This window comes from Falco cherrug, chromosome 5, assembly GCF_023634085.1.
Source record: "Falco cherrug isolate bFalChe1 chromosome 5, bFalChe1.pri, whole genome shotgun sequence".
Classification (NCBI taxonomy): Eukaryota; Metazoa; Chordata; class Aves; order Falconiformes; family Falconidae; genus Falco; species Falco cherrug.
This window is the reverse complement of record NC_073701.1, coordinates 27,745,171-27,767,491: the sequence shown is the minus strand read 5'-3', so window position 1 is coordinate 27,767,491 and position 22,321 is coordinate 27,745,171. Positions and strand designations below refer to the sequence as shown.

Below are 22,321 nucleotides of genomic sequence, written 5' to 3'. Positions count from 1 at the left end.
TGTTCAACATTTCCCATGTGTGTGAGATAGTATGGCCATTGTCTATGGGAAATACTCGAAAGGAATGACAGGAGAGCTGGGATAGTAGAACAAAGCTTTATAGAGAGACTCATAGAACTGCAGAAAAAATTAGGCTGGGAAGGACCTCTGAAGGCCATCTAATACAAACCCTATTCAAAATAGGCCCAGCTAGGTGAAGTTGTTTAAAGGTTTTTGCAGATGAGTTTTGAATATCTGCAAAGCTGGAGATTCAGCAATCTTTCTGTACAACCTGTTCCTCTGTGTGTTCATCTACATGGTGGAAATTTTTTTCCTAATATTTTCCTAATATACAATCTGAATTTCCCATGTGCCAGCTTGTGACTGTCACTTCTTCTTTATTCAAGCAGACGCTAGCTCTGTTTTTTTATACCTTCCCATTAGGTAGTTGAAGGCAGCAGTAAGGTTTTCCCTGAGCTTTCTCCTCTTACCGAAAAAGTCCAGCTCCCTCAACATCTCCTCATATGTCTGTCCTCATGTGCCCTCACCCCTTCTGCAGCCCTTTGTGGAACTCAGTCCAGTTTGTCAATGTCTGTCTTGTTCTCAAGTCTCACAAGCACCGAGTAGAGGTTAGAAATCACTTCCATCTACCTTATGGCTATGCTTTTAAAAATACAGCCCAGTATGCCATTGGCCTTTGCTGTTGCAGGGAACTGTGCTGACTGATGTTCAACTTTTACTCCACTAACACCCCAAACCCTTTTCTGCAAAACTGTTTTCCAGCTGTTAGACCCCCAGCCTGTCTTGTTACATGGGTTTATTCCTCCTGCGGTGCAGGGCTTTGCATTTGCCTTTTTTGAACTTGTTAGGTTGCTGTTAGCCCACTTCTCCAGCCTGTCGAGGTTGCTCTGAATTTGGCATGTATAGGGTCAAAGTGGTAGTGTGGGGAAGCTCTCAGTAATTCTTAGGCTTTTATTTTTCATCAAGTCCCATGGCAGAAAATGGTCATTTCAAGGGTGAGCATTATTTTTAACTCTTATTGAATGCCTCCAAGCAGGAGATGCTGAGGGACCATGAAAACGGGCAGTTCTGCCTTTTTACCAGTAAGATATGAAGATATGAGACACTGTCTGCAGCTGGGGCTGCAGGGGATTTGCAGTCTGACACATCGATACAGATTGCTGAATGAGGGGATTTCCTCACCTTTATTTTAAAAATACTTAATGTGCTAAAAATTTTCTTTGATTACAATCAGGGAATATGTGAATAAATCCCAACAGGTATGCTGCTTTTGATTCTGAAGAGATGCACATATAGAATGAGAAGGAATGGGTTTAATCTGAAAGCTCTTCCCTTCCCCTCATCACAGGCAGCTGTTATCAGACTGAATTAGAAAGTTTGCAGAAATACATTGCTTAAGCAGGAAAAAAGGGGAATGGTCATAAAACCAAGCAGAATTGCTGCACGCAGATTATTTGCCCTTTGAAATGTAAATGGCTGGTTTTAAATAGGCCTGGTGCAGATGGTTTCTGCTACAGGTTTATTGATTAAAATAGCTGCTTTACTTCAGCTCCAGGTTTGTTTCTCCAGAGGCTTTTGTCTTCATGAATAATGTACCCATTTGCTGAAATTTTGTTAGAGTTCATCTGCTGGAGGCTGGCTGTATTTCTCTAGGTTCCTAAGCCTCGGTTGACTAGGCTCAAAATTGTGACAGTCCCTGCCCTTCCCTCCTTACAAATGAATATTCCCTCTTCCACCCTTCCAGCACTGAATGAATCTAGTGCTTGCACATTGGAGAGAGCACTTGGAAACAGCTGTGAGTGTTTGGCTGTTTGGGGAAGGCTTGTACGATACTGAAGCCTGTCTTGGCTATACTGGGGATTAGATTTTTGTCAGCAATTGATCCAAAGCCTGCAAGAGTGAGTGGAAAAATTCCAGCGAGCTTTGGATCAGACCATTAACTCTGAGGCATGGTGCTGTTTTAGGTGGGCATGTCTCATGCCTTCAGTATCGTAAGTCTTCCAATTTGCTGGAAGCATCTAGTGAATGTGTGATTAGGGGCTTAGGGGCTTTTTCAATTATTTTTCAGGCTTTTTAATGCATTTCTAAATATGTATACCTCATTTCCTGGGAGATCCTTGTGTGTTTTGTGTTAAGCACAAAAGGTACTGTTGTGCTTGCGTGGGGAGCGGTGGAACAGGCAATGCACAGCTTGCCCTTGCAGACTGAGGCTTGCAAGTGCTGTTCCTTTTCTGAGTAGTGCTTGCCACTCTGCAACAGGAGGAGAATGCTGCTGCAGGACATATATTGAAAGGAGGGGTACAAACAGCATGGAAAGCAAACAGATTGATAACATACTTTGCTTCCTCCTCCTTTTTGATCCCCGTTTCCCTATTGTCATAGTGATATTTGTTTTCACTTTAACTAGAGTCTACAGCAATAGCTTTTCATAAAGCATCTGTCAAAACAGGACAGGAGAAAAGTCAGATTAATGCCTTTGGTGAAAATATTTGAAATTGGGCTTCCTTTTCTCATTTATGCATGGGGAAAGGGCATTGTTGGCAGATTTAATCTCATGGTTCTGGAAAAGGAGACAGCAATAGACAATCTGGCTTCTTTACTCTCCTGGGGAGGTGATAAGCCTTTCTTTCTACAAGTTAATTTTACTCCAAGATATATCCAGAAAAAACCTTTTAACAGTTGATATAAAAAAATAATTGATTCTGTTCTGAAATGGCCAAGAACAGGATATTACAGTGCTTGAACCTTTTCCTGAAGGTTTTGGGGGTTTGATTTATTTTGTTTAACCAAATGAAAATATCTTCAAGATTTCATTTGGCAAAGTGTTTTAACCCAGGTGGGACCACAGATCTTGACAGCGTATTAGTTCTTCTGAAGCATCTCTGACTTTAAGGCAGGGAGGCTGTGCTGCTTTATGACAGTCAAACACACAGCTCGAATCATACTGGGAGGGCAGCTGACAGGTGCTAGGTAGATGGTTACTGTGTGGATGTTAGCAGCTGAGAATCCTCCCTTCTCAGGGCACCCATTTGGTGACCGGTGCTGCCACAGTATATCCCTCACACCTCTTACAGACTTGAGAGAAAAATGTGTGACCGGAAATATGAGCATCCACTGGAATTTTTTCTGTCAGGAAAGCCCCCTGTGGCTGTGGAGTGAGTGTATGTGGTTTTGGAGCAGGTCATTAGACTTTCTTTCTTTCCTCCCTTAGAGCCTGTCATAAGCATGGTGTAGACCAGACAATGCGTAAAATGCCCAGCACTGTTACTGAGGACTTCTCAGCAGCCTCTCTTCCTTACATTATAGTTACAAGCAAGACTCCCCTTGCTGTAGTTAGGCCAGTTTGGAAGACCTCCTCCCTGCTAAAATGTATGGCCTGAAATTATAGGAGAATGTTGAAAGTCTTCTCTATTCTTTGCCGAAATATTTCGTTAGAAGTTTAACAAAGGAAACCTAGTTTATTGTGGTTGAAGCTTTAGTATCTCCAGTGACGGAAGCTCTCGTTGAAGCTTTCTTGTGGCTGAGCGATTCACACCCTTTCTTTGTGGCTTTGCAGCTATGTCAGAAAGTTTGAGCTTATGCTGTTGTGTTGCCTTGTGAAAGCAGGAATTGGCTCTCCAACCCTTCTGTTATAATGGTGGGTGAAATGAGCCAAGAAGCTCAAACTTTATTAGGGTGAAGCGGAGGGGTGCATATGTGCACATCAAGATTCTGTGCATATATATACCTTATTTTCTCAGGATACTAGGCTACAAAGTTCCAAAAGATGCTTGGTGAAGCCATTCAAATGAAAACATTGCTAGTAACAGCAGTAGCACCTGTTAGATTTCTTACTGTTCAACTGCTGTGTTCAAGGCACGCAACAAGGGTACATAGCAGTAGTATTTTGAAAAATATGAACTAATCTTTTGGGCACGGTAAGTATCCACAAACATTTTTCATCCCTCCCCTCAATGTTTTAATCAAGAAGACAGTGGTATTGTAATAGTGTCTTTCCTGTTGTTGATGCTTTAAGGAACTAATGACATCTGTTTTACCAGGCATAAAGAAGAGCCAAATTATAGGATAATCTGTACTGTTTATTTTGTTGTTTCAAATAAAGATCTGAAAGGTGATAAAACTGTGCAATTAAGAAATAAAACAAATAAATTCTACTGATGCTGTGCGATACTGCATTAGCAATGGGTGGACAGTCAGGATATGTGAGCTAAGGAACCTGGCACAACTACTGCATGCAAAAATATTTTTAAGTACCTAAAAATGCGCACCTCTTGATACGTTCCCATTCTGCACTGTTTAACCTTGTAGGAAACACTGTTTGTTTTGACCTTCAGAAGGGCTTCTGCTGGGGGTTGTGGAGGAAAGCCTGTAACTAACTAGTCGAAGCAGTGGGACAGAGTCCTAGTGATGCCTGCTAATCTTCTGGGTTACCTGCGTTCCTACTGTATTTCCACAGACAGGGCTGAAGCGCAAGGGCAGAGCTGGCCTGGTTGGCAGCAGAGCAGGATACACACCTAGGGTGTTCAGCAGAAATTAGAAGATTTAATGGAGTAGAGGATTAATTAATTCTGATCCATACAGACACATTGGCTTCTTGCATAGTCAGAATCTTAATTATTCAATCACATCTTTTCCTTTCACAGTGACCATTGCTCCAGCTGTGCTGTAAGCTCTTTCCTCTCTTTCTTTGCAAATATCTTTTTTTTTTTTTAAACTAAAAATTCGCATACCTCATTAGGAAAGTTTCCTTATTTTCTTTTTATCTTTCCTGTTTCCATCTACATTATTTGCATATCTGCCTCTGATGTCCTATAATCCCTCAACATTCATTTTCAGACCCCTGTTATGGAATGAGATCATGACTCCTTCCTCAGCTCTTTTATTCCTCTAAATCCAGGGTTTCTAACCCTTCTTTTCCAGCCCTCCAACCTCAGCCCCTGCCGACTCAGTTAATATACATGTGCTCTTTCCCCCTTTGTTCCTTCATTTCCCTTCACCCTTATGAGGCTGCTTTTCTTAGGTCAGCTGTGATCTGTTTGCTGGCAGCACTAACATTTCTAAATCTTTGGTAATTCATTATTCTTGTACATTGGTGCAAAATTAAATGTATCTTGGAAAGGAAGCATGGGTTGTCTCATTCACGGCAGCAGCAAACTCATTGTTACCTAGGTGGGAAGGATATATATCTGCAGTTGAAAACCTTTGCTGGGGAAATGCTGAGGCAATGGTCCAATCCACTGCATGCTGTCAGTCTGGTCTAAATAGCCAAGGCACATCCCAGGTTTGGCTGTGCAGTTAGCCCCAGTTCTGCTAAGCCAAGGTATGGCAGCAAAGGGAAAAATGGAAGGCAACTACTTTACACCTCTCTATGTTCCTTTGTTGTGGGTGCTGGCCAAAATGATGAGGAATGTAATCCTTAGCAATGGGAGCTGTGGCACAAATCTGTGGAATTCAGTGGGGCCTTTCCATTCATCACCAGGGGCACTGAGAGGTCCCTCACGTTTTATAAACCCTCCCTCTCTTGGAGTACTATTAGGGGCTTCAGCTGCTGGTGAGGCTGTCCTGTAACTCTTGTGCTGCTGCTGTTATGTTGCTTTTTACTGTACTTACATCTGTCCACACTTTTTTTTTTTTTGTCGTTGTTGCTTTTGTGAAGATGGCATGAACTTTATTAATTATGATTAGTGTGTTGTGCTAGCCACTATATTGACTCACGCTAAGAAAAATGACCACCTTAATGACTGTGAGTTCCCATGAAGCTCTAAGTTCCTCAACCACCCCTAGCTGTGACATTTTCTCCTGGACCACACGTAATTATGGTCCCTTCAATAGTATCTGGAGGATCAGGACTTTCTGACCAGTATGTCAGCTATTTCCAACAGTAACAGTAGTAGATAAGGTTTTTTTGCCAAGTACCTACAGACACTCTTAGCAAGAGTGCTTAACAGTGCAGCTGACAGCTGCCTTAGGGACATGACTCCATATGGCCACTCTGGTCTGCAGAATCTGCTGCTAGAGTATGTCTCTGCCTTTTTCTACCCTTTTCTTGTCAGTTGCCTTCCAGCCCTCTCTTCTAAGGAATAAAGAATAAAACCTAAGAATAAAACCTTCAAATTCCTCTAATTCCCATTTCCCACAGTTACACTGAACCTTATTTATAGCCTTTTCATACCAAATATTGACTGGACTTTGTTGTTTTATTCCAGGTCACCAGTCTCTTCAGAAGATCAAGGTAAGATCTGTTTTGTAGATACTAATAGCATATTACAAAAGAGACTGCAGACTAGCTAGTAAGCTGTGTTTTAACACAGTTGTGGTAGAGAAAAATTACTTTATAAAAATGAAACGTTGATGTTGCTCAAATGTTCACCCCTAGACATCAAGTCCTTGTTCATTTAGTTGATTTAGTTGGGGCTATCAGAAGTTAAGCCTGTGTTATTTATAAAATTAATCTTGCTCAATCAAATGGAACTATTGTGTTTGCTATTTATTCACACAGCTGCATATGGCTTCACCTATGGGAAATTATGTATGGTCTTTAAGGACGATATATGTTTTTTGTGAAGATGACCTGATCTGTTATGACTCTTATAGGACAGCACCTTTGTAGCAGAGGAGATTGTATTATGTTTTAAAGGCTTGAACCCACGTTATCTTGGGTTACCACTAAAGTCAGTGTGGTAGCATGGTATGGAATTTAGTGTGGCTAGGAGCTTCTACATGTAAAAAACTCATGGCTTGACTAGCAAGAGTTGCAGGTTATGGTAATGTGCTTGCTCTGAAGGAGACTGAAGGATCTTTCCCTATGGACTAAAGAGGGAGTTTGCAGTGACTAGCTGGTTAATAACTTGACCAACTTAGGTGCTTAGAACTAGGTGGTATAAATATTCCTCTAGAGTATATTAAAGGGGTGACGTTACTACTGAAATCCAGGGGCATACACCAAGTGAGGTGGTAATTGCACTGGCAGAGCTACACAAGGAATGGGAAAGAAAAAAAGAAAGGGAGACTAACTGAGAGGAGAAAGTTCATCATGTAGCTGTGAATCAGGAATATTATTTTAGACCACAAATTAAATAAATACCTATTTTATTTTGGCATTCAATTTGCGTGCAGTTACATAATCAGCAAAATTACTGTTCAGGAAGGGTCCAGATGGGGAATAGTAAGGGCTGTTGAAAATGGAGATATAAGGAGGTCTGAGCCTGGAGGGTGTCATTGAAGTATGTTCTGTGGAGTGTGGAGTGACTAGGTGGGTATCAACCTACATTGTCCTTGGCTTCAGCCAAGATCTTTTTAGTTCAGTGTAGTGGCTGTCAAAATAACAGTCATTCATAAATTCTCTTCCGTCTCCTTGGTGTGTCATTTCTTAGTAAAGAAAATTACAAAGCAAGCTGTAAAAATGGACGAACATGTCACACCAAAGATATATCTAGACCATCGAGTCCATTCCTAGTGTTCCATAGCCGTTGATCTCCTGAAAAATAAGAGCATGAGAATGGCAGAAGTATACAGTTTTAATATCCTGGTGTACACTATCAACTTTCTGTTATTTACAGATCATTGACTTTGTGAACCAGAGGTAGTTTTCTTGTTTAATAGTTTATCTGCTTTTTACCATGACCAGAGTTTCTTAATATAAAGTACTGGAAATTTGGAGAAGTTAATAGTATACACCATTTTTCCAACCCTCAGAAGAAATTTGAAAACATTATGGTCTAATGTACTGTTTCAAGACCTGAACCTGTTTGTCACAGCATAAGCTTGTTAGTGATAGACTGCTCTTGCTTTTGCATTTCCCTTGCAATTATTCTATTGCTCCGGTTTTATCTATGAATGGAGCAACAGACAGTGTAAATGTATTTCCTTGTGCATCTTAAAACTTTAAAATATCTTGCTGTCATAATACTTGCCTTCTTTCCACTATTTTTGTACTGTTCTAGTTTTTCACAAAATCTTCCTGTTTGCCATCTACCATCTGCTGCCAGGATCTGGCTTTTCAGGTTTGATAAAAATCTCTGAATAGTCTCTTCCTTTCCTCTCTTCCGTTAGAAACCTTCTTTGAAATGCAAAGGCCTATGTTCCCTTGACCAATTAGTGATGTGACGGTGCTAGTTATTAGAAGTTTTGTGTTTCGTGACCATGGAGTATCTAACCAGATTTGTCATCTGTGTGAATACATAGGAGCTTCTCTCAAACACAAAAGATTTCCCATGCCCCAGTGACTTTTCAGAAAGAGAGGTCCAATACTTGGATTTCCTCTCTCCCGCTACGCCACATACAGACCATGGTAAATGAGCACAGTACTGGAAGGAAAATGTGACAAAATTGCAGTAGCACAAGCTCTTTTGAGCCTAGGTGCTTCTCAGTCCACTTTATGGACGTGTGGAAACATCTCAAATTAGTCTTGGATCTGAAATCTCTTGTCTAAACAAAAAAGAGAGTGTCTCCTGGGAGAAAGCTGAAAACTTATCTCTGAATTGCCTGTCTTTGTAGTGTTCATGCAGACCTCTCCTGGAATATTTTTCTTGAAGCAGGTATCCAGGAGTCAGTTTTGAGGCCTTTATTTTCATTAATAATCTGTATTCAACTGTGTGCTTATTCAAGATGTTAAACATTCATATGTATTTTTCTAAGGGAATAATGCTTTGGGATGCACAACGGGGCAAGATCCAACTGTAGAATGATGTATCCTCACTGACATCACTATGTCCTGTGTTTCAGCTGCTCTTTCCTATTATGGGACACCTTTCTAGTGCTGATTTTCTGAAGACATGATGTGTTGGCCGTTACTGAGAGAAGGCACCTTCTCTGTTGCATTGGATCTTTTGTTTTAACTTCTTACTTGGTTCCTGACCTTTGTTTTGTCTGCTTTAATCTTCAGTCATCATTTTTATTTCTGCTGTTTCTCTGTGGTTTTTTTTCTTTCCATCATCCTTGTCTTCCTTTTCAAATGTCTCTTTCCCCTTAACCATGACATTGCATTCTACAAAGATTCTTGCATTGTCTTCCTCACTTTGGTTTCTGAATGTCCTGCTTCTCCTCCAGTGTGGACTGCCTGCTTCAAGCATTAGTTGCAAGCAGTAGCTGTAGCATCTGTAGTGTAGTAACAGAGTTGCTACAAGAATTAGCATCTAATGTGAGTGGCACTTCCATTAATCCCTGACAGGACAATGCATTATGCTGTCTTGAAGAGAGGGTGAGGATAAAGCACCATCTGTCTGGGACCAGGCATCTATTGAACAATTGTAACAGCACACAATGCTCCTTGTTGTGGACACGTGTTAAAGGCACTTTATCAGTTACAAAACAGAGCCATTTTAGTTGGCACAGAAAGGGAAACGGTATTGCTAGAAAATCCTAAAATTCAAAAGAAAAAACCCAACAACCTTAAAGATTTTTAGAAGGTTTGTCTTTGTTCTTTATATTGGTAGTTAGAAAATATATAACTAAAGAGTGAAATCCTTCTTCTTTCCTTTCCTTTTTATTTTTTTTAACTAAAAACCCACAAACAAACCAAACAACCAAAACCAAACCACAAAAGCAGTAGGCAAACCCCCTAACCCCAAATTCCCTAGCTGACTGACAAAATGGAACAACCGAAGTAAATGCCAAATCACAGTAGTTTAGACAGGGAATTAGGATGATGACTTGAAGAATGAAAGGTAAAAGCTACTTGTTCAGTCACGTGGACCCTGGTGCAGTTACGTGCCCTGCAGCCTTGGGGACAATGGTCTTTCTTTGGGTGTTGCGACTAGCTGAGAGTCAACAATAAGCAAGTGGCAGGGCCACAGGAGACGTGGTGGATATCATGAGGGAGGGGACAGGCAGCTCCTCTGTTAATGAATGATACCACCTCCTGTATTTTCAGTCTATATAAATCCTGCTCTTATGCTCAGGAGGTCTGAAGCTGTTGGAGGTTACTGAAAGAAACCGTATTAATTGTTTCTAGATAGGTATGGTACTGTGATGGGAATGCAGATTTGTAATGCATTGCCTGACCAGTGCACAGCCGTTGCCTGATTATCATTAGGTGAATGGCTGAGGTTTACCAAACCCTTCCTTCATCCAACACCTTTCAGTACTGCACTGTACATTGTATGTATGCTAGATTGTGCCCTGTCCACTCTTATTCACAGCCAGCCTGCAGAATACTGTCTACAAATTTTCCAATGCTAATGCATTGAATAATCTTATATTTCACATTACCTTTAGTCTAGTTTAGTCTTGGTTATCTTTACCATTCTTTGGTTACCCTGTGTAACTGAGTTGGCTGTTCTTCATCATCACCTGAACAGCTGAGGGAAATGCTCTTAAAAAGGGTACGATGAGTTCCATTTCCATTTCAGTCTTCTGAAAAAAATACCAGCAAACTCGAGTGGTGCTATTAAGGTGCGTGGACATTGGCATGTTGTTTATCTAATGACAACTTGGAGCTGATGCAGCTCAATACCTGTTTGCCTAACTTCAAACAGAAGAACCTTGCCTTTGATGGAACTACTCAAAGTTTTAAGTGGCTACACTAATGCAACTCAAGTAGCAGTCAACCCTAGTATTTAATCTTTATGCATCTGAGTTGCATTCTGATCTGGAGACATGAAATTCCAAATATTTATGTCTCTGTTTTCCTGCTTTTCTTGTTTCTCTGTAAACCCAGGAACTGGACTTTTTGCCTTGTTTGATTCCAGCAGACATGCTTTTTTGCTGCATCAATGTAATTTCTAGCAAGCTTTGCTGTGATTGAACTTGGAGGTTGTGGGGTTTTTTTCTGCAATAGTTTTCAAATTCATGAAGGAATAGGGGACAACTGAGAGATTAAGACAAGAGACAAATATATTCAAAGGAGAAGTTTTGGAATCTGGTTATTACAATATCATAATATTATACAACAGATGGAGATGAGGGATGATTTTTGTTCTTGGAAAGCCAAACAGCGACACTCAAAGGTCTTTCAGATTCTGGCAGATGGTGTTTCCATAACGATACTTACAGTCATCCAGTCTGGATATCCTACCCTTAGAAGGAATTCATGTAGAGCCACGAGTGCATTACAAGTGAAATGGGGTTATAATGGGGACCTTCAAATTAGCCTCTATTAGAAGACTTTTCTGCAGGAATTGCAGTTCAGTTCAGACTGGAAGCTTGGGGTGGGGGGTATAATTCTGTCTCTAGACGTCCCTCTGGGTGGAGAGAGCTGCTGTATGAATTACAAGGAAGAGAGTGATCAAGTACGTACATGGAAGACAATGGCAGCTCCGTCCCGTGCAGCAAAATGCTTTAGTATGCATTATCTGCTCCTGCCTTGGAGGCACAACATCCTGTGCATTACAGTATTTGCTCCAGCACTGTCGGCTCCATTAAAGAGAGGCAGTCTGAAGGCATGTGACGTGGAAGATGGCTTGTAGGAGGAGCCCCAGAAAAAGGGCACTAGAGTTGAGAGCACTTCCTGGGACCTCCAATACATGGGATTGCCTGTTGTCCCTGGCGGCCTGTAGGAACATGGACTTAACTGTCTCAACCTGCTTTCTTCTTGCTGGAGCCACTTGCCCACTAGTCTTGCTAGTCATAGTCTGCAAAGGGACATTCTCCTCAAGAGTTTTTTAAGCATCCTACCATCCTGAATAAAAGGATGAGCAGGTTATTACAGATGAATCCAAACATCTTGGTGCCAGCACAATTTAAAAAAAAAGCCAAAAAAAAAAGAAAGGGGGAGGGATGGGGGACATGTCTGTTTTATATACCAGATTCCTTCAAAAGAGAGAACCGATGGTTTCATGCAGCCCCGGCTGAGAATCTGTATTCTTCAGGGTGATGTTGCAGCCGTTTACCTAGCAACAAATTGAGATGTCTTGGAATGCTTTCTCTGAACAAATTAAAGATGGTACAGTACGGGGAGCTCCTGACTGCAGGTATTTATTTTGATTAATTAGCCACTTTGGGAAGAAAGCCCTTCTGGATAGTGTTTTGAAAGTATGTCTGTGGCCAGCTGAACCAACAGGGGCTTGGGGATCTGTCACATTAAGAAGGGGCGTTTCCTTGAGCCCGTTATATTTGATCAGCCTGTCAGTTTCCCAGGAAAGACGAGACCTTTGGGTCCAACCAGTCTGTCCACAGCCTGCATTTTGACAGGAGGGTGATTCGACTAACCTATTCAGGGACCTCCGCTGACAGTGTCACTGAGTCAAATCCCTTATCACAAGTACTCAAATCTCCGGAGACTTACACAAAATGAGCTTCAGCTGAAGATTTGTATTATACAAAATACGAGTTTGTGACAGAGTAAGGTACACTGACTGCAAAACAAGCTTAAAACAACACAATAAGAGCTAGTGTGAGTTAGTCATAGAACAAAGTTCTTACCCAATAGGCATCCCTATGGGAAGAAAACAAGTTCAGCCTGTCAACTGATCCCAGAAGTTACAATGGAGTCTTCCCTAACTTCTCCCCTCCTTTGCTTACTTTTTATACTTCACAGTATATTGCATATTCATTTATCATACATGGGATTGGCTTCAAGTTTCTTGCTTCTAATGTAAATTAGTACACATCCTCAGATAATGGTACTGAAGTTTTTAACTAACTACACATGCTCTCCAAGTAGGATGTTGGCCTCTTTTGGGGGAGCTATTTGAGTCAGAGGTCACGATCTCCCACTACTATAATTACCTTTGTCCTACTTTTGACTAATTTTCTGTTGTTGTATGGGGGTTGTAACACATTATCAGCTTGTCTTCTCCTGCAGCCAGAACTTCCTTTCTTGAATGCTCCTTTCTTAGATAACGGTGTTCTTTTCACCATCTGTTGTCACTCATCCTTCCCAAGGCTGACTCCCTTCACAGGTAGGTTGAGTGACTCTAGTCATACATATTTTTGTTATTGACTGGCATCACATGCCCAGTGAGGGTGTACCCTGGAGGCAGGTAACTTTGGGAAGGAGGTATGCGTCTGTATTATAATGAGATTATTTCATCTGAGGAAAGTAATTTTGCCACAGCAGCTGGCTCAGTGGTGGACATCTTCTCATATATTCTTCATATGACAATTGCTATAAGCTCCCATTCCTGCAGGGAGTACAACAGAGCTTGGCCAGGGGGTCTCCACTCTGCTCCACCCTCTGTTACTCCTGTCAGTAGGTGCTGAGCTGGCAGGAGGAGTTGTGTAGGAAGCTGTGGTAAAGCAGATTCCGTGCATGCCAATCATCCTGAAAGTGATAGCTGTATTTTACCCAAAAAGTTTTCTGTAATACTATGCTTCTATCAGGTCCCAGTTTTTTCTAATCCCCACCCCACACCCCACCCCACCAAGTGATTTTCCCACAGGATCTGCTCTGAGTTTGTTCATTTACTTAGCTCAGCAGAGGCTGGTATCGATATGGACATGTGTTGCCTGTAGCAAGAGAAAGCATTCTATCAAAGCACTTCGCTAGGGCTGAGGGGACGTCCTCTCTGCCCAAAACCTTTAAACGGTGCTTACACCCCACCTCTTATCATATCTACGCAGGCTGAGGGTTCAGTAGGCAGTTGGGAGGGAGAGATCTGGCGGATGTGGGCATCTGAATGAATAATAGAGGGAACAGGGAAACATTCATTTCCAGATTGCCACTGCCATTGTATCTTTGCCTTCAGGAGAAAGTAGGAGTAAGGAATGTGATGTCTGAATCGGGGCACCTATTTTTGTGCAGAAGCCCTGGGTAACGTTGCAACCTACTTCGCTCTATTTTTTTGTTTCTGATGAAGGCTGCTTATGGTCAGAAAAGAGTGGCAACTTGTGAAAGGAAAACAATTCCCTCCACCCCTGTGCTCCCCCACCCCCCGAAGACTCGGGCCAGCAAATAAATGCTTGAACTGACTTTCAGATTCCTTAGTCCTACCATGAAGTCTTAGCTTGTTGAGGAAGAGTTACTTGGATATTGCCAGGCAGAGGCACTGCAGCCAGCCTTGCGGTGGGAAAAACCTGAAGGGAGTGTGGTAGGAGTGCCTGTGATAGTAATGGTCCACGAGGTCAGGAAGGGGGAAGAACAGTGTGGCCGTTCCTTTTTTTTGCTGTCCTTTTTATTTTTTTTTTTTAAAACCAAACCATTGCTTAATTATTTTATGTAGCAATCTCTTCCTGCCAAAGTAATGCTACTCTACTGATAAAGTGGCTGCATTAGTCAGCCAAAGTCTTCTCTGCCTTGTGTTCTCACTTGGTCAGAGACATTTTCCTCCACATCACTCCTGAAAATGACATTAATTGTTCCTGTCTTGGCTTAAAAATAAAAATGGTGGAAGAAACAAAGGAAAGAATAAACGTGGCGATGTCTGCCAGATGGTACTTAGTTTATCTGCAATTGGTCATTGGGGTTTTGGACCATTTACAAGGGAAGTCCTTTTTCTTTACAGTCATCCCTTCCTTTTATAAATCTGAGTTAAATGGTCTTGTAGGAAAAGTTCAACATTAGGGTCTGAATGCTTCCACTCCTAACTATCCACTTCACTCTCAGCTTAGCACCAGTGCCACATAAACAATCCAGGGTGGACTCTAATTGGCATCAAAGTACCTTTAAACTAGTCTGACAGTGCAAATGGGGCCTTAAAGGCAGTTTGAGTATAATTTACATCTGCTTGAAAGCCTCTTTATCCTTCCAGTGTTGTATGAAGGGACTTCAGTGTGAGAACTTAGCCTTTCTTACCCTCCAGCAAGCCTATATGGTTATTTTTACCTTTTTTTCCCTCTCTCTAAACCAGGGGTCCTCAAACTATGGCCAATGGGCTGGGTACGGCCCCCCAGGGTCCTCAATCCGGCCCCCAGTATTTACAGAACCCCCCACCCCCGCCACCGGGGGTTGGGGGGGGGGGGGGGGGGGGAACCAAGCAGCCGCAGATGACTGCCTGCCACTGCATCCGCGCGCCGGCCCCCTGGTTAAAAAGTTTGAGGACCCCTGCTCTAAACAGTGTTTTGGTGCTGTGAGTTTTTTGAATCTAAAATTCTTAAAAGAAAAAAGTTTGTAATACATATTTGTAACCACCTGAGTAATGGATGATTTTTTGGTAAGTTAAAATTTTTGTCTAATTCCCCACGTAGGCAAACAGGTGCAGTCAAAACTCAGTCAGTTCTGTCCTTTGAATCTGTACTGGATGCAGTGCTTTTGTAACTAAAGGACAACCCATAAATATTTAGAAGGGTTTTCTACCTCTTTGTGCAATCCTGGACATAGATGTTATTGAAGTATGGCTTATTCAGAGGGCAGGTATGCTTCAAAAAGTGTGTCTCAAACCAGAGGAGAATGCGTGCTTGTGCACATGTTTTTTCTGTACAGATGGATTAGCTCGAGATGCTGTGTGAAGGCCTTCATAATATTCCCTTTGTGAGTAGTCATCAGACATCTGAGTCTGTTTGCTGTTCAGCTGATGCACTTTTGATCTTCTGGTTGCAGCAGGTTGCTGCAGTGTTGGTTTTCTTTGTCTCTTGGGAGCGTTTTGAGCTCTCAGGCTCTTTATTTAGTTGTCTTTCATGGAAGCGGTGCCTCACAGCACTGCTGTTGTGAGCTACCTAGACTGGTGCCATAGTTCTCGGATCCCCTAAGAAGCCTAAGCCTTCCCCAAAGCTGAATCCTGTGGGGAAGTCTTGCTTACCACCTGCTGCTTTAAGACAGTGTGTGGTGGCAGCAAACAGATACATTTCGGAAAATGTTTAAAAATCAATGAGTCTTTGCTTTAACCAGCAGAAGAGATGCTATGTTCTAGGGCAGGAAGCCTCTAAACTGCAGGTATTTTTGCTGTCATGTTTTCATCATGGTTCTTACGCAGTCTTTAGGCTGAGGCAGAACTCTTCTAGCCTGTCCAGGAACCTTTCCCCATTCCCACGCCAGACAGCTGCTTCAGATGTAGACCTCCAGCATCTTCTCATGGCTGATATTACATTAGAAAGATGTTGCTGACATATAGGGTTAGACTTCCTAAAATGGCTGGTGAGAGACTTTTAATCTTTTTAAGCTGTATTGCGTAATCAAGTTCCCCATCAAAATTCCCCTTGTTTAGTTATAATGCAGCCTCTTATTGAGCATTGACATATGAGACTGATTCTGATGGTCCGTTAGCCACCTATTTGCTGCTCAGCACCAAAGTTTAAAAACTTGTGCAAAACATATTCTTCTGTTTGGTGCAAGATTTGTTTTCTTTTACTTTAAAGCTTTGAGCTTTAAATGTGGAGGTAAAAATCAGCATAAAAAGAAGACAAATGGAGGTTAGTAGCTGACACATATACCCAAGAGTCTTACCATTAAACAACACTACTAAGCTTTATGATCATGAAGATTACCCATCAGTATGTGGGCTGTATTTACAGATATTCTAATGAAAATGGACATTTTTTTCCTGAACACAGCTTTTCCTGTGCACAGCTATAAGGAAAATTCAGTCCTGATGATTATGATAGGACCAAATGTTTGAGACCTTATCTTGGCATAGGTTGTGCACTGTTATGATAAAGAAAAACAAAGGGGGTGAGTGTCCCTTGTAGGGGCTTGGTGTAGCTTTTTTGGCCCAACCACTTAGCCTATATTCAGGGACCTTTGCCCCATTCTATCAGGAGGAAAATCTGGTTGTAAGAGTCAGAGAGCTTTTTGATGTAAAGTCCTTTTTCAGTGAACACAGAAGTGCATTTCTTGTGCAGAATTTCAAGCAAGCCTGCATAGTGGATGTTTTACTTTTCCTGCTTTTATTTTTGCTAGCCTTTTGCCTCTCTTTTAACCACATGAAGATTTAACCATTTATTTCTGGGGATTTTGCCAGCATCTAGGAGACCCCTCAGCTCGCAAGGCTTAACTTCTGTTTACTTTTTTTTCATGGTCTTCAGTAGTTTCTTCTAGTATTTGCAGGTGCAAACACATGAAGAAACATTTAATTGCTCCTTCCACCCATCTTAGCTTCAAAGAGAAAAGTTTAAGCATTGTCAGCTTTGGTGAGACTTGAGATTGTCTGTAGATCAAAGATCTGTGAGCTCACAGTCATTCCAACAGAGCATTATTAATTTTGTAATTTAATTTCTCAATGACGTAGACAGTTTGGCATATATATTTTAAAGGGTTTTGTTCCCCTGTAACTTTAAAAGCAAGTTAAATATTGGGAAGAGGTGAAGAGTCTGTAAAAGCTCAGAGGCAGAGATCTACAACCTTCCTTCACCATGTGTCCCTAAAACTTCTCTATGGGACTGGTAGACCCTTCAGAAATGTCAAGTGTAGCACTGCTCTGTATCTTAGATACTTGTTTTTCATAGTCATCTTGGAAGGAAAGTAGTCCACAAACCAATTCTCCATGGTATCCTCCACCCTTTTCATCATTGATTGAAGGTCATGGCTAGTGTAGAAAAAAGTCAGTTCTGAACATTTCTGGGTAAGTTATGTTCGTGTCAGTTTTTCATATTAGATTTGATCTTTACTAGATTATACAAAGCTATTACAAGCAAATGGTTGTTTACAGAGAAAATAATGTACTTCTGAATGATAATCTATATGGACTTCATACTTGACAGCATAGCTGTTTGAGTGATTGAAATAGAAGTTATTATTGATTTCTATTAAACGAGTGGGAAATTAAGAACGAGGGCTTGTTTTATCTTTTCTGTAATGCTGATCCTTAACAGCTCAGAAGATTCCAGCTGTGTAAAAGCCCTCTTCTAAAGGGTCAGCTTTTAACTTCTCAACCTGTAAAACAGTAATTACTTTAAATTTCTGACTTAATTTCACAACTTCTGCAACAGCAATGAAGAGCTGGAAATGTTCTGGAATCTAATGGTAGGCCAAGTTAAATTTAATGACTCTCAAGAAATTTGATGATGTGACCTTCTGCTGCAGTTTATTCTTCATTATCAGCTCAGCAAGGTTTGCGTGAGGCAGTATTTCATGAAGTGTTCCTTAAGAGTTCCCCTGAGCAAATCTAGCAGGAGATGGTGGTGGACACTGAGGCTCAAATTCAGGGGGGGTCCACACCAAAGCTCTAATGTCTAATTTTATTTTTTTTTTTTATTAGCTGCCTCTAACCAGTAAGAAAGATCCAGCACTGAAATGTGGATGGTGTATCAATTCCAAGTACTGAATTGCTGTGTTAAGCTGTGTCTTAGAAAGGGCTGGGCAGTTGTAGAAACTGCCCGATAAATCAGGTTTCTACAAGATCCTGATCTACAAGATCATCAGCTGCCTTATTGTCTCTTTTGAAAGAGCTACAGATTTTATGAGCCCTAATTTTGTTGGAGTTATGGTAGTTGAATTCTGCCATAATTTCCCATGTGCTTAACTGTTGTCATACTCTGATCAGATGCATTGTTAGCCTTATATTTTTTAACCCAGGGTAAGATGTATTATTGCAAATAATACTTTGCTCTCACACTGCGTTCATAGATCTCAGATTGGCTGTATTTAAATCATGGATGTGACAACTCCTTTTGTGGTACTTATACTTTAAAACATAGTTTTAAATAATTCTGCTCCCTCCAATGACAGTTCCTAGACCCTCACAAACGAATTGCCTGGAAATGGTGAAAACTTCAAAATAGCTGTACATTTTTATCAGCGTTCACCGTGCCTTCGTTTGTCTAGCAGAACTGGGTGCAAAAATGGCGTGGAAAGGGTCAGATCAGGTGTGCAATCTGACCAGTAAAATCTAGAAGATATTTGTGGTTTATGAATATCTTTTGCTCCTATAAAAAGACACATTATTCATGTACCACTGACAGTGGCAGGCTGCAGAACGGTACTGTTCTTTGAGATTCTTGCCAGTGAAACCCAACTCCTCTGACTCCTCACTGACTCACTAATGATTATTTAACTAACTTACTAAATATCTTCCATTTCAACGTACCTTAAACAAAGAACCTTGTGATCCTGAGATGTTACTTACAAGGTTTATGTGATTATTTTTTTTTTTCTCCATGTTCTTTCTGAAACTGTTTTAGCAATAAAGTTCTGGCATGATAGTAGCCTGGTGCTGAGCCCTGCTTATGTCCTTGGTGTTAAGATGATCAGCAACATTGGGATCAGGAAGGAATTTTCCTGCAGGGCAGATGGGAAAGTGTAGTTGTTGGTTGAGGTTTTCTGTACTCGCGATGCTTCTGAGGATTTTCATTGCTTTTGAAGTGACCAAGATGGTGGTGACAACTTCTGCCCCTCTGCTGCTGTTTTCTTTTGAAGTGTTGCAGTTGTGGGTCTGTCTTTGTTAGCTGTTACATTTATGAGGCATTCTCGTGCTGCACCTGTATGTTATTCAAAGACTTCCCAAAATTTCTGAGACCATGAGCATTGCTGGGTCTCAGGAGTATCACACCTTGGAAACCCTTAAAAGGAGGACCCCATCCTTTTTGTCCTTGTTTGGTTGTCCTTCTCGCAGGTGATAAGACATGTCTCCTGGCATCATGCCATTCTGAAGGATCCCCTCACTGTCTTAGTTTGGCTCTTAATTTAGGTACTTCAAATGGGAGTTAATTGTCCCTAGAACTTCTGTAATCTGTGGAGGGAAACGCACAACTGGAACTACTGCAGGCATGCCAGGTTGCCTTCTGTAGAGGGTTATTTTCTCTTCTGACCATCCAGGTGGCCCTATGAGACCTCCTAGACACCTGGCAGCTTCTGAAGTTACTGGGTACAAATACCTCACATCTTTGTTATCTGGGTCCCAGTGTTTAATGACTAGTTTTGCAGCTCTGTTTTAAAACTGCTAGTTTCACATGCAGGACCAGAGAGGAATTGTTATTTGGTAGGTTAATTTCAAGGCTGGGAAACAAAAAATGTTTATTGTAACTCAGTGACATTAATATGAAATAGTGGGCACTAACATAGAAATGATGAGTGACACATGCCACAGGAAAGGTATTGGTTTTAGCATGTGTGGGTGTATTAGTGGGTGTTTTCCCCCGTGTCTCAAGCTGCACTAGCTTGCAGCATTACCAGAATTCAATTAGCAACCTTTTAACATGGCATTTTTTCTGTTATTGCATTCTCTACCTGTAGCTATTCAAAATTTAATTTATAAGTCAAGTGTGTGGGGTTTTTGTTTGTTTGTTTGTTGGGGTTTTTTTTTTGTGTGTGTGGTTTTTGTTTTGGTTTGGTTTTTAATGAGGTTTCTTTTGTAAGTTGGCCCACAGGGGTAGTTAGAACCACATCTCAAAATTCAGCCAGTGGAAACTGGTGATTAGCGGCTGTTAGATACATAGTCTGCATTTCTGGCTGTCCATATCCCAGCAGGTAATTGTTTCTGTCAAGATCCATCGGCCTGGGCAGTGATTGACACATTTGCTGGCAGTTCCAGCAGGGAGTTCAGTGATGGAGCAGGGGCTGTCTGCAGGGGTATACCAGTAGAGAGGGTTGAGCTTTGCTGAGAAGGCAGCCTGAGGAGTCCACCACCGTGGCAGGCTGAGTGCTTCCTTATTATATGGACAGAAGACTTCAGTCTCCAGTCTTGTCAAGCTGTCACATTTCATCAGTAATAAATCTGCTTGCTAAATAAATGAAAAAGGTAATAAAACATTTTTATTAGTCATGACAAATGCTTGTCTAAGGAGAAGTTGAGAAAATAATGACTTGATTTAAATATTTATTAAATCAAGTAATTTTTGAAGCATCTTTAAGACCTGAAGGTTTTTTATGATATGATAAAACTGTTGCATAATTCATGTTATATATTACACCAGTGGTGCAGTGTTGCTCAGAAGAAATAAAACCATTCTCACTTTAATGTTTTTAATTTTAAGCTAGCCTGGCATTGCATGTTAACAGCATTTTTGTCCAATTTCTCAGTCTGCTCTCTCTTGTCAGTGCCATCTGCTTGCTTGTTTTACCACCTCTTTAACAACCAGGTGATTTTTGCCATCTTCACTCTCCTCCTAAATATGCTCAGCAGTCCCGTTTGGGTTTATGGGGTTAGTGTGCTACGCAATATTTATATGTTTATGTAAATGTGTTCCCTATTTTAAAGAACTTTTCTCCGTTTTTGAATTATTTTACTGTAGTCTAATCCGCTTGTTATGCCAGCTGGTTTTGTTATTGGTAATGTATTCATTTATGCAATATGTTCTACTCTAGAAAAGCACTTAAAATTAAGTGTGCAGGTAGACTTGGTGAAAAGAATGTGATTAGCTCAAAGCTAAGCACCTGCCTAAATGCTTTGCTGGATTGGAGGCTTAGGAAGGAGAGGAAAAGATCTATCTAATTATGTTGAATGTGTCGTAGAACTTAATAGCCTTATCACCAGACCAACCTCTAGTTATGGGTACCCAATGCAGAAGATTTCTCACAGCTTGCTAGGCTTTTCTTTTCACTTTATAGTTTTCTAGATCTCTCTCCAGGCTTTTATGAGCTATAATCTTAAGTGTGCTTTGCATAAGAAAATGTGCCTCTGCATCTTAGGAGGTAACTTAAGGGAAGCCATGTCTTAAAATACTGGTAAAAGACAATGAAGAGTTGGCGCCACCAGTTCATTTGGTTTTTGCATGTGTGAGGAGAGCAAAATACCTATACAGGTCCACAATGCAGCAGCCCACAGAATAAATGTGGTGGTGAGACCAGGCCAGTGAAAGAAGAAAAGATAAAATTAATGACGCAAGGGCAAAATTCTGCTCTGCTATTAATTTGTGCTGAGCCAGTATTAGAACTATTGAAAAAAAAAAAAACCAAAAAACCAACAAACCACAAACAAATGAAGGACATAAACCTCTGAAAATAAAACCTGAAGAAAAGATGTACATGTATTTTTCCAGTTCTAACTCTTACCTGCTGGCGTTTGTCTTTTTCCATTCCACGAATCTGTGTGCCCTTGCTCCCATAGATGTCAGGGGGATTTGCAGGACTTAGTTTAACTTATGGTCACTGTAAAATTGCCCTAAATGCAATGTTGTATGACTTACTGCTACTTCTGTCCCAGGACAGAATTTAGCTGGACTGGGTTTTTGCTTTTCCCACTGCTGCATGGCTGGGGCATGAGGCATTGCTGAGACCAGAAAGCCATGCACAACCCCAGGTGTTTTCAAAGAAAGGGACGTTTGTTGAGTCGCCTTTGCACACCTTTCCTCTTCTGCAGCGTTTAGCTTGGATGTGTTGTCATTTCAGAAGCTGTAACAAGCTCCTCGTGGAATTCAGTTTCCAGTGTGTTATTTTTTAGAGGCAAGGTTTTACTATGGTTTTCTTTCCCCCTTGTTCCTCCCTACATGAGCCTTTGGAATCTTTATCAAGGATGGCACTTGATTAAATGCTTAACTTGATTGCGTTGCCTAGACTTGAAGATAGAAATGGGCTTAGGCACTCTTGAAAAACTATGAACTGAGACAGGTGTTTAATGCTTTCTAAGATGCAAAC

At 41.1% G+C, this 22,321-nt stretch overlaps 1 protein-coding gene across 6 annotated transcripts in view; it reads left to right on the top strand.

Annotated features, from left to right (window-relative positions):
• Nucleotides 1-22,321, top strand: part of DGKI (diacylglycerol kinase iota) — a 233,885-nt gene that overhangs the window by 186,641 nt on the left and 24,923 nt on the right. For 3 of the 6 annotated variants that reach the window (XM_055712412.1, XM_055712410.1, XM_027804593.2), the window contains 2 exons: nt 6,207-6,232; nt 7,944-8,003. In XM_055712412.1, coding sequence (XP_055568387.1) covers nt 6,207-6,232; nt 7,944-8,003 — 86 coding nt within the window. The remainder of the gene's footprint in view (nt 1-6,206; nt 6,233-7,943; nt 8,004-22,321) is intronic. The other 3 variants (XM_055712413.1, XM_055712411.1, XM_027804598.2) reach the window with 1 other exon arrangement.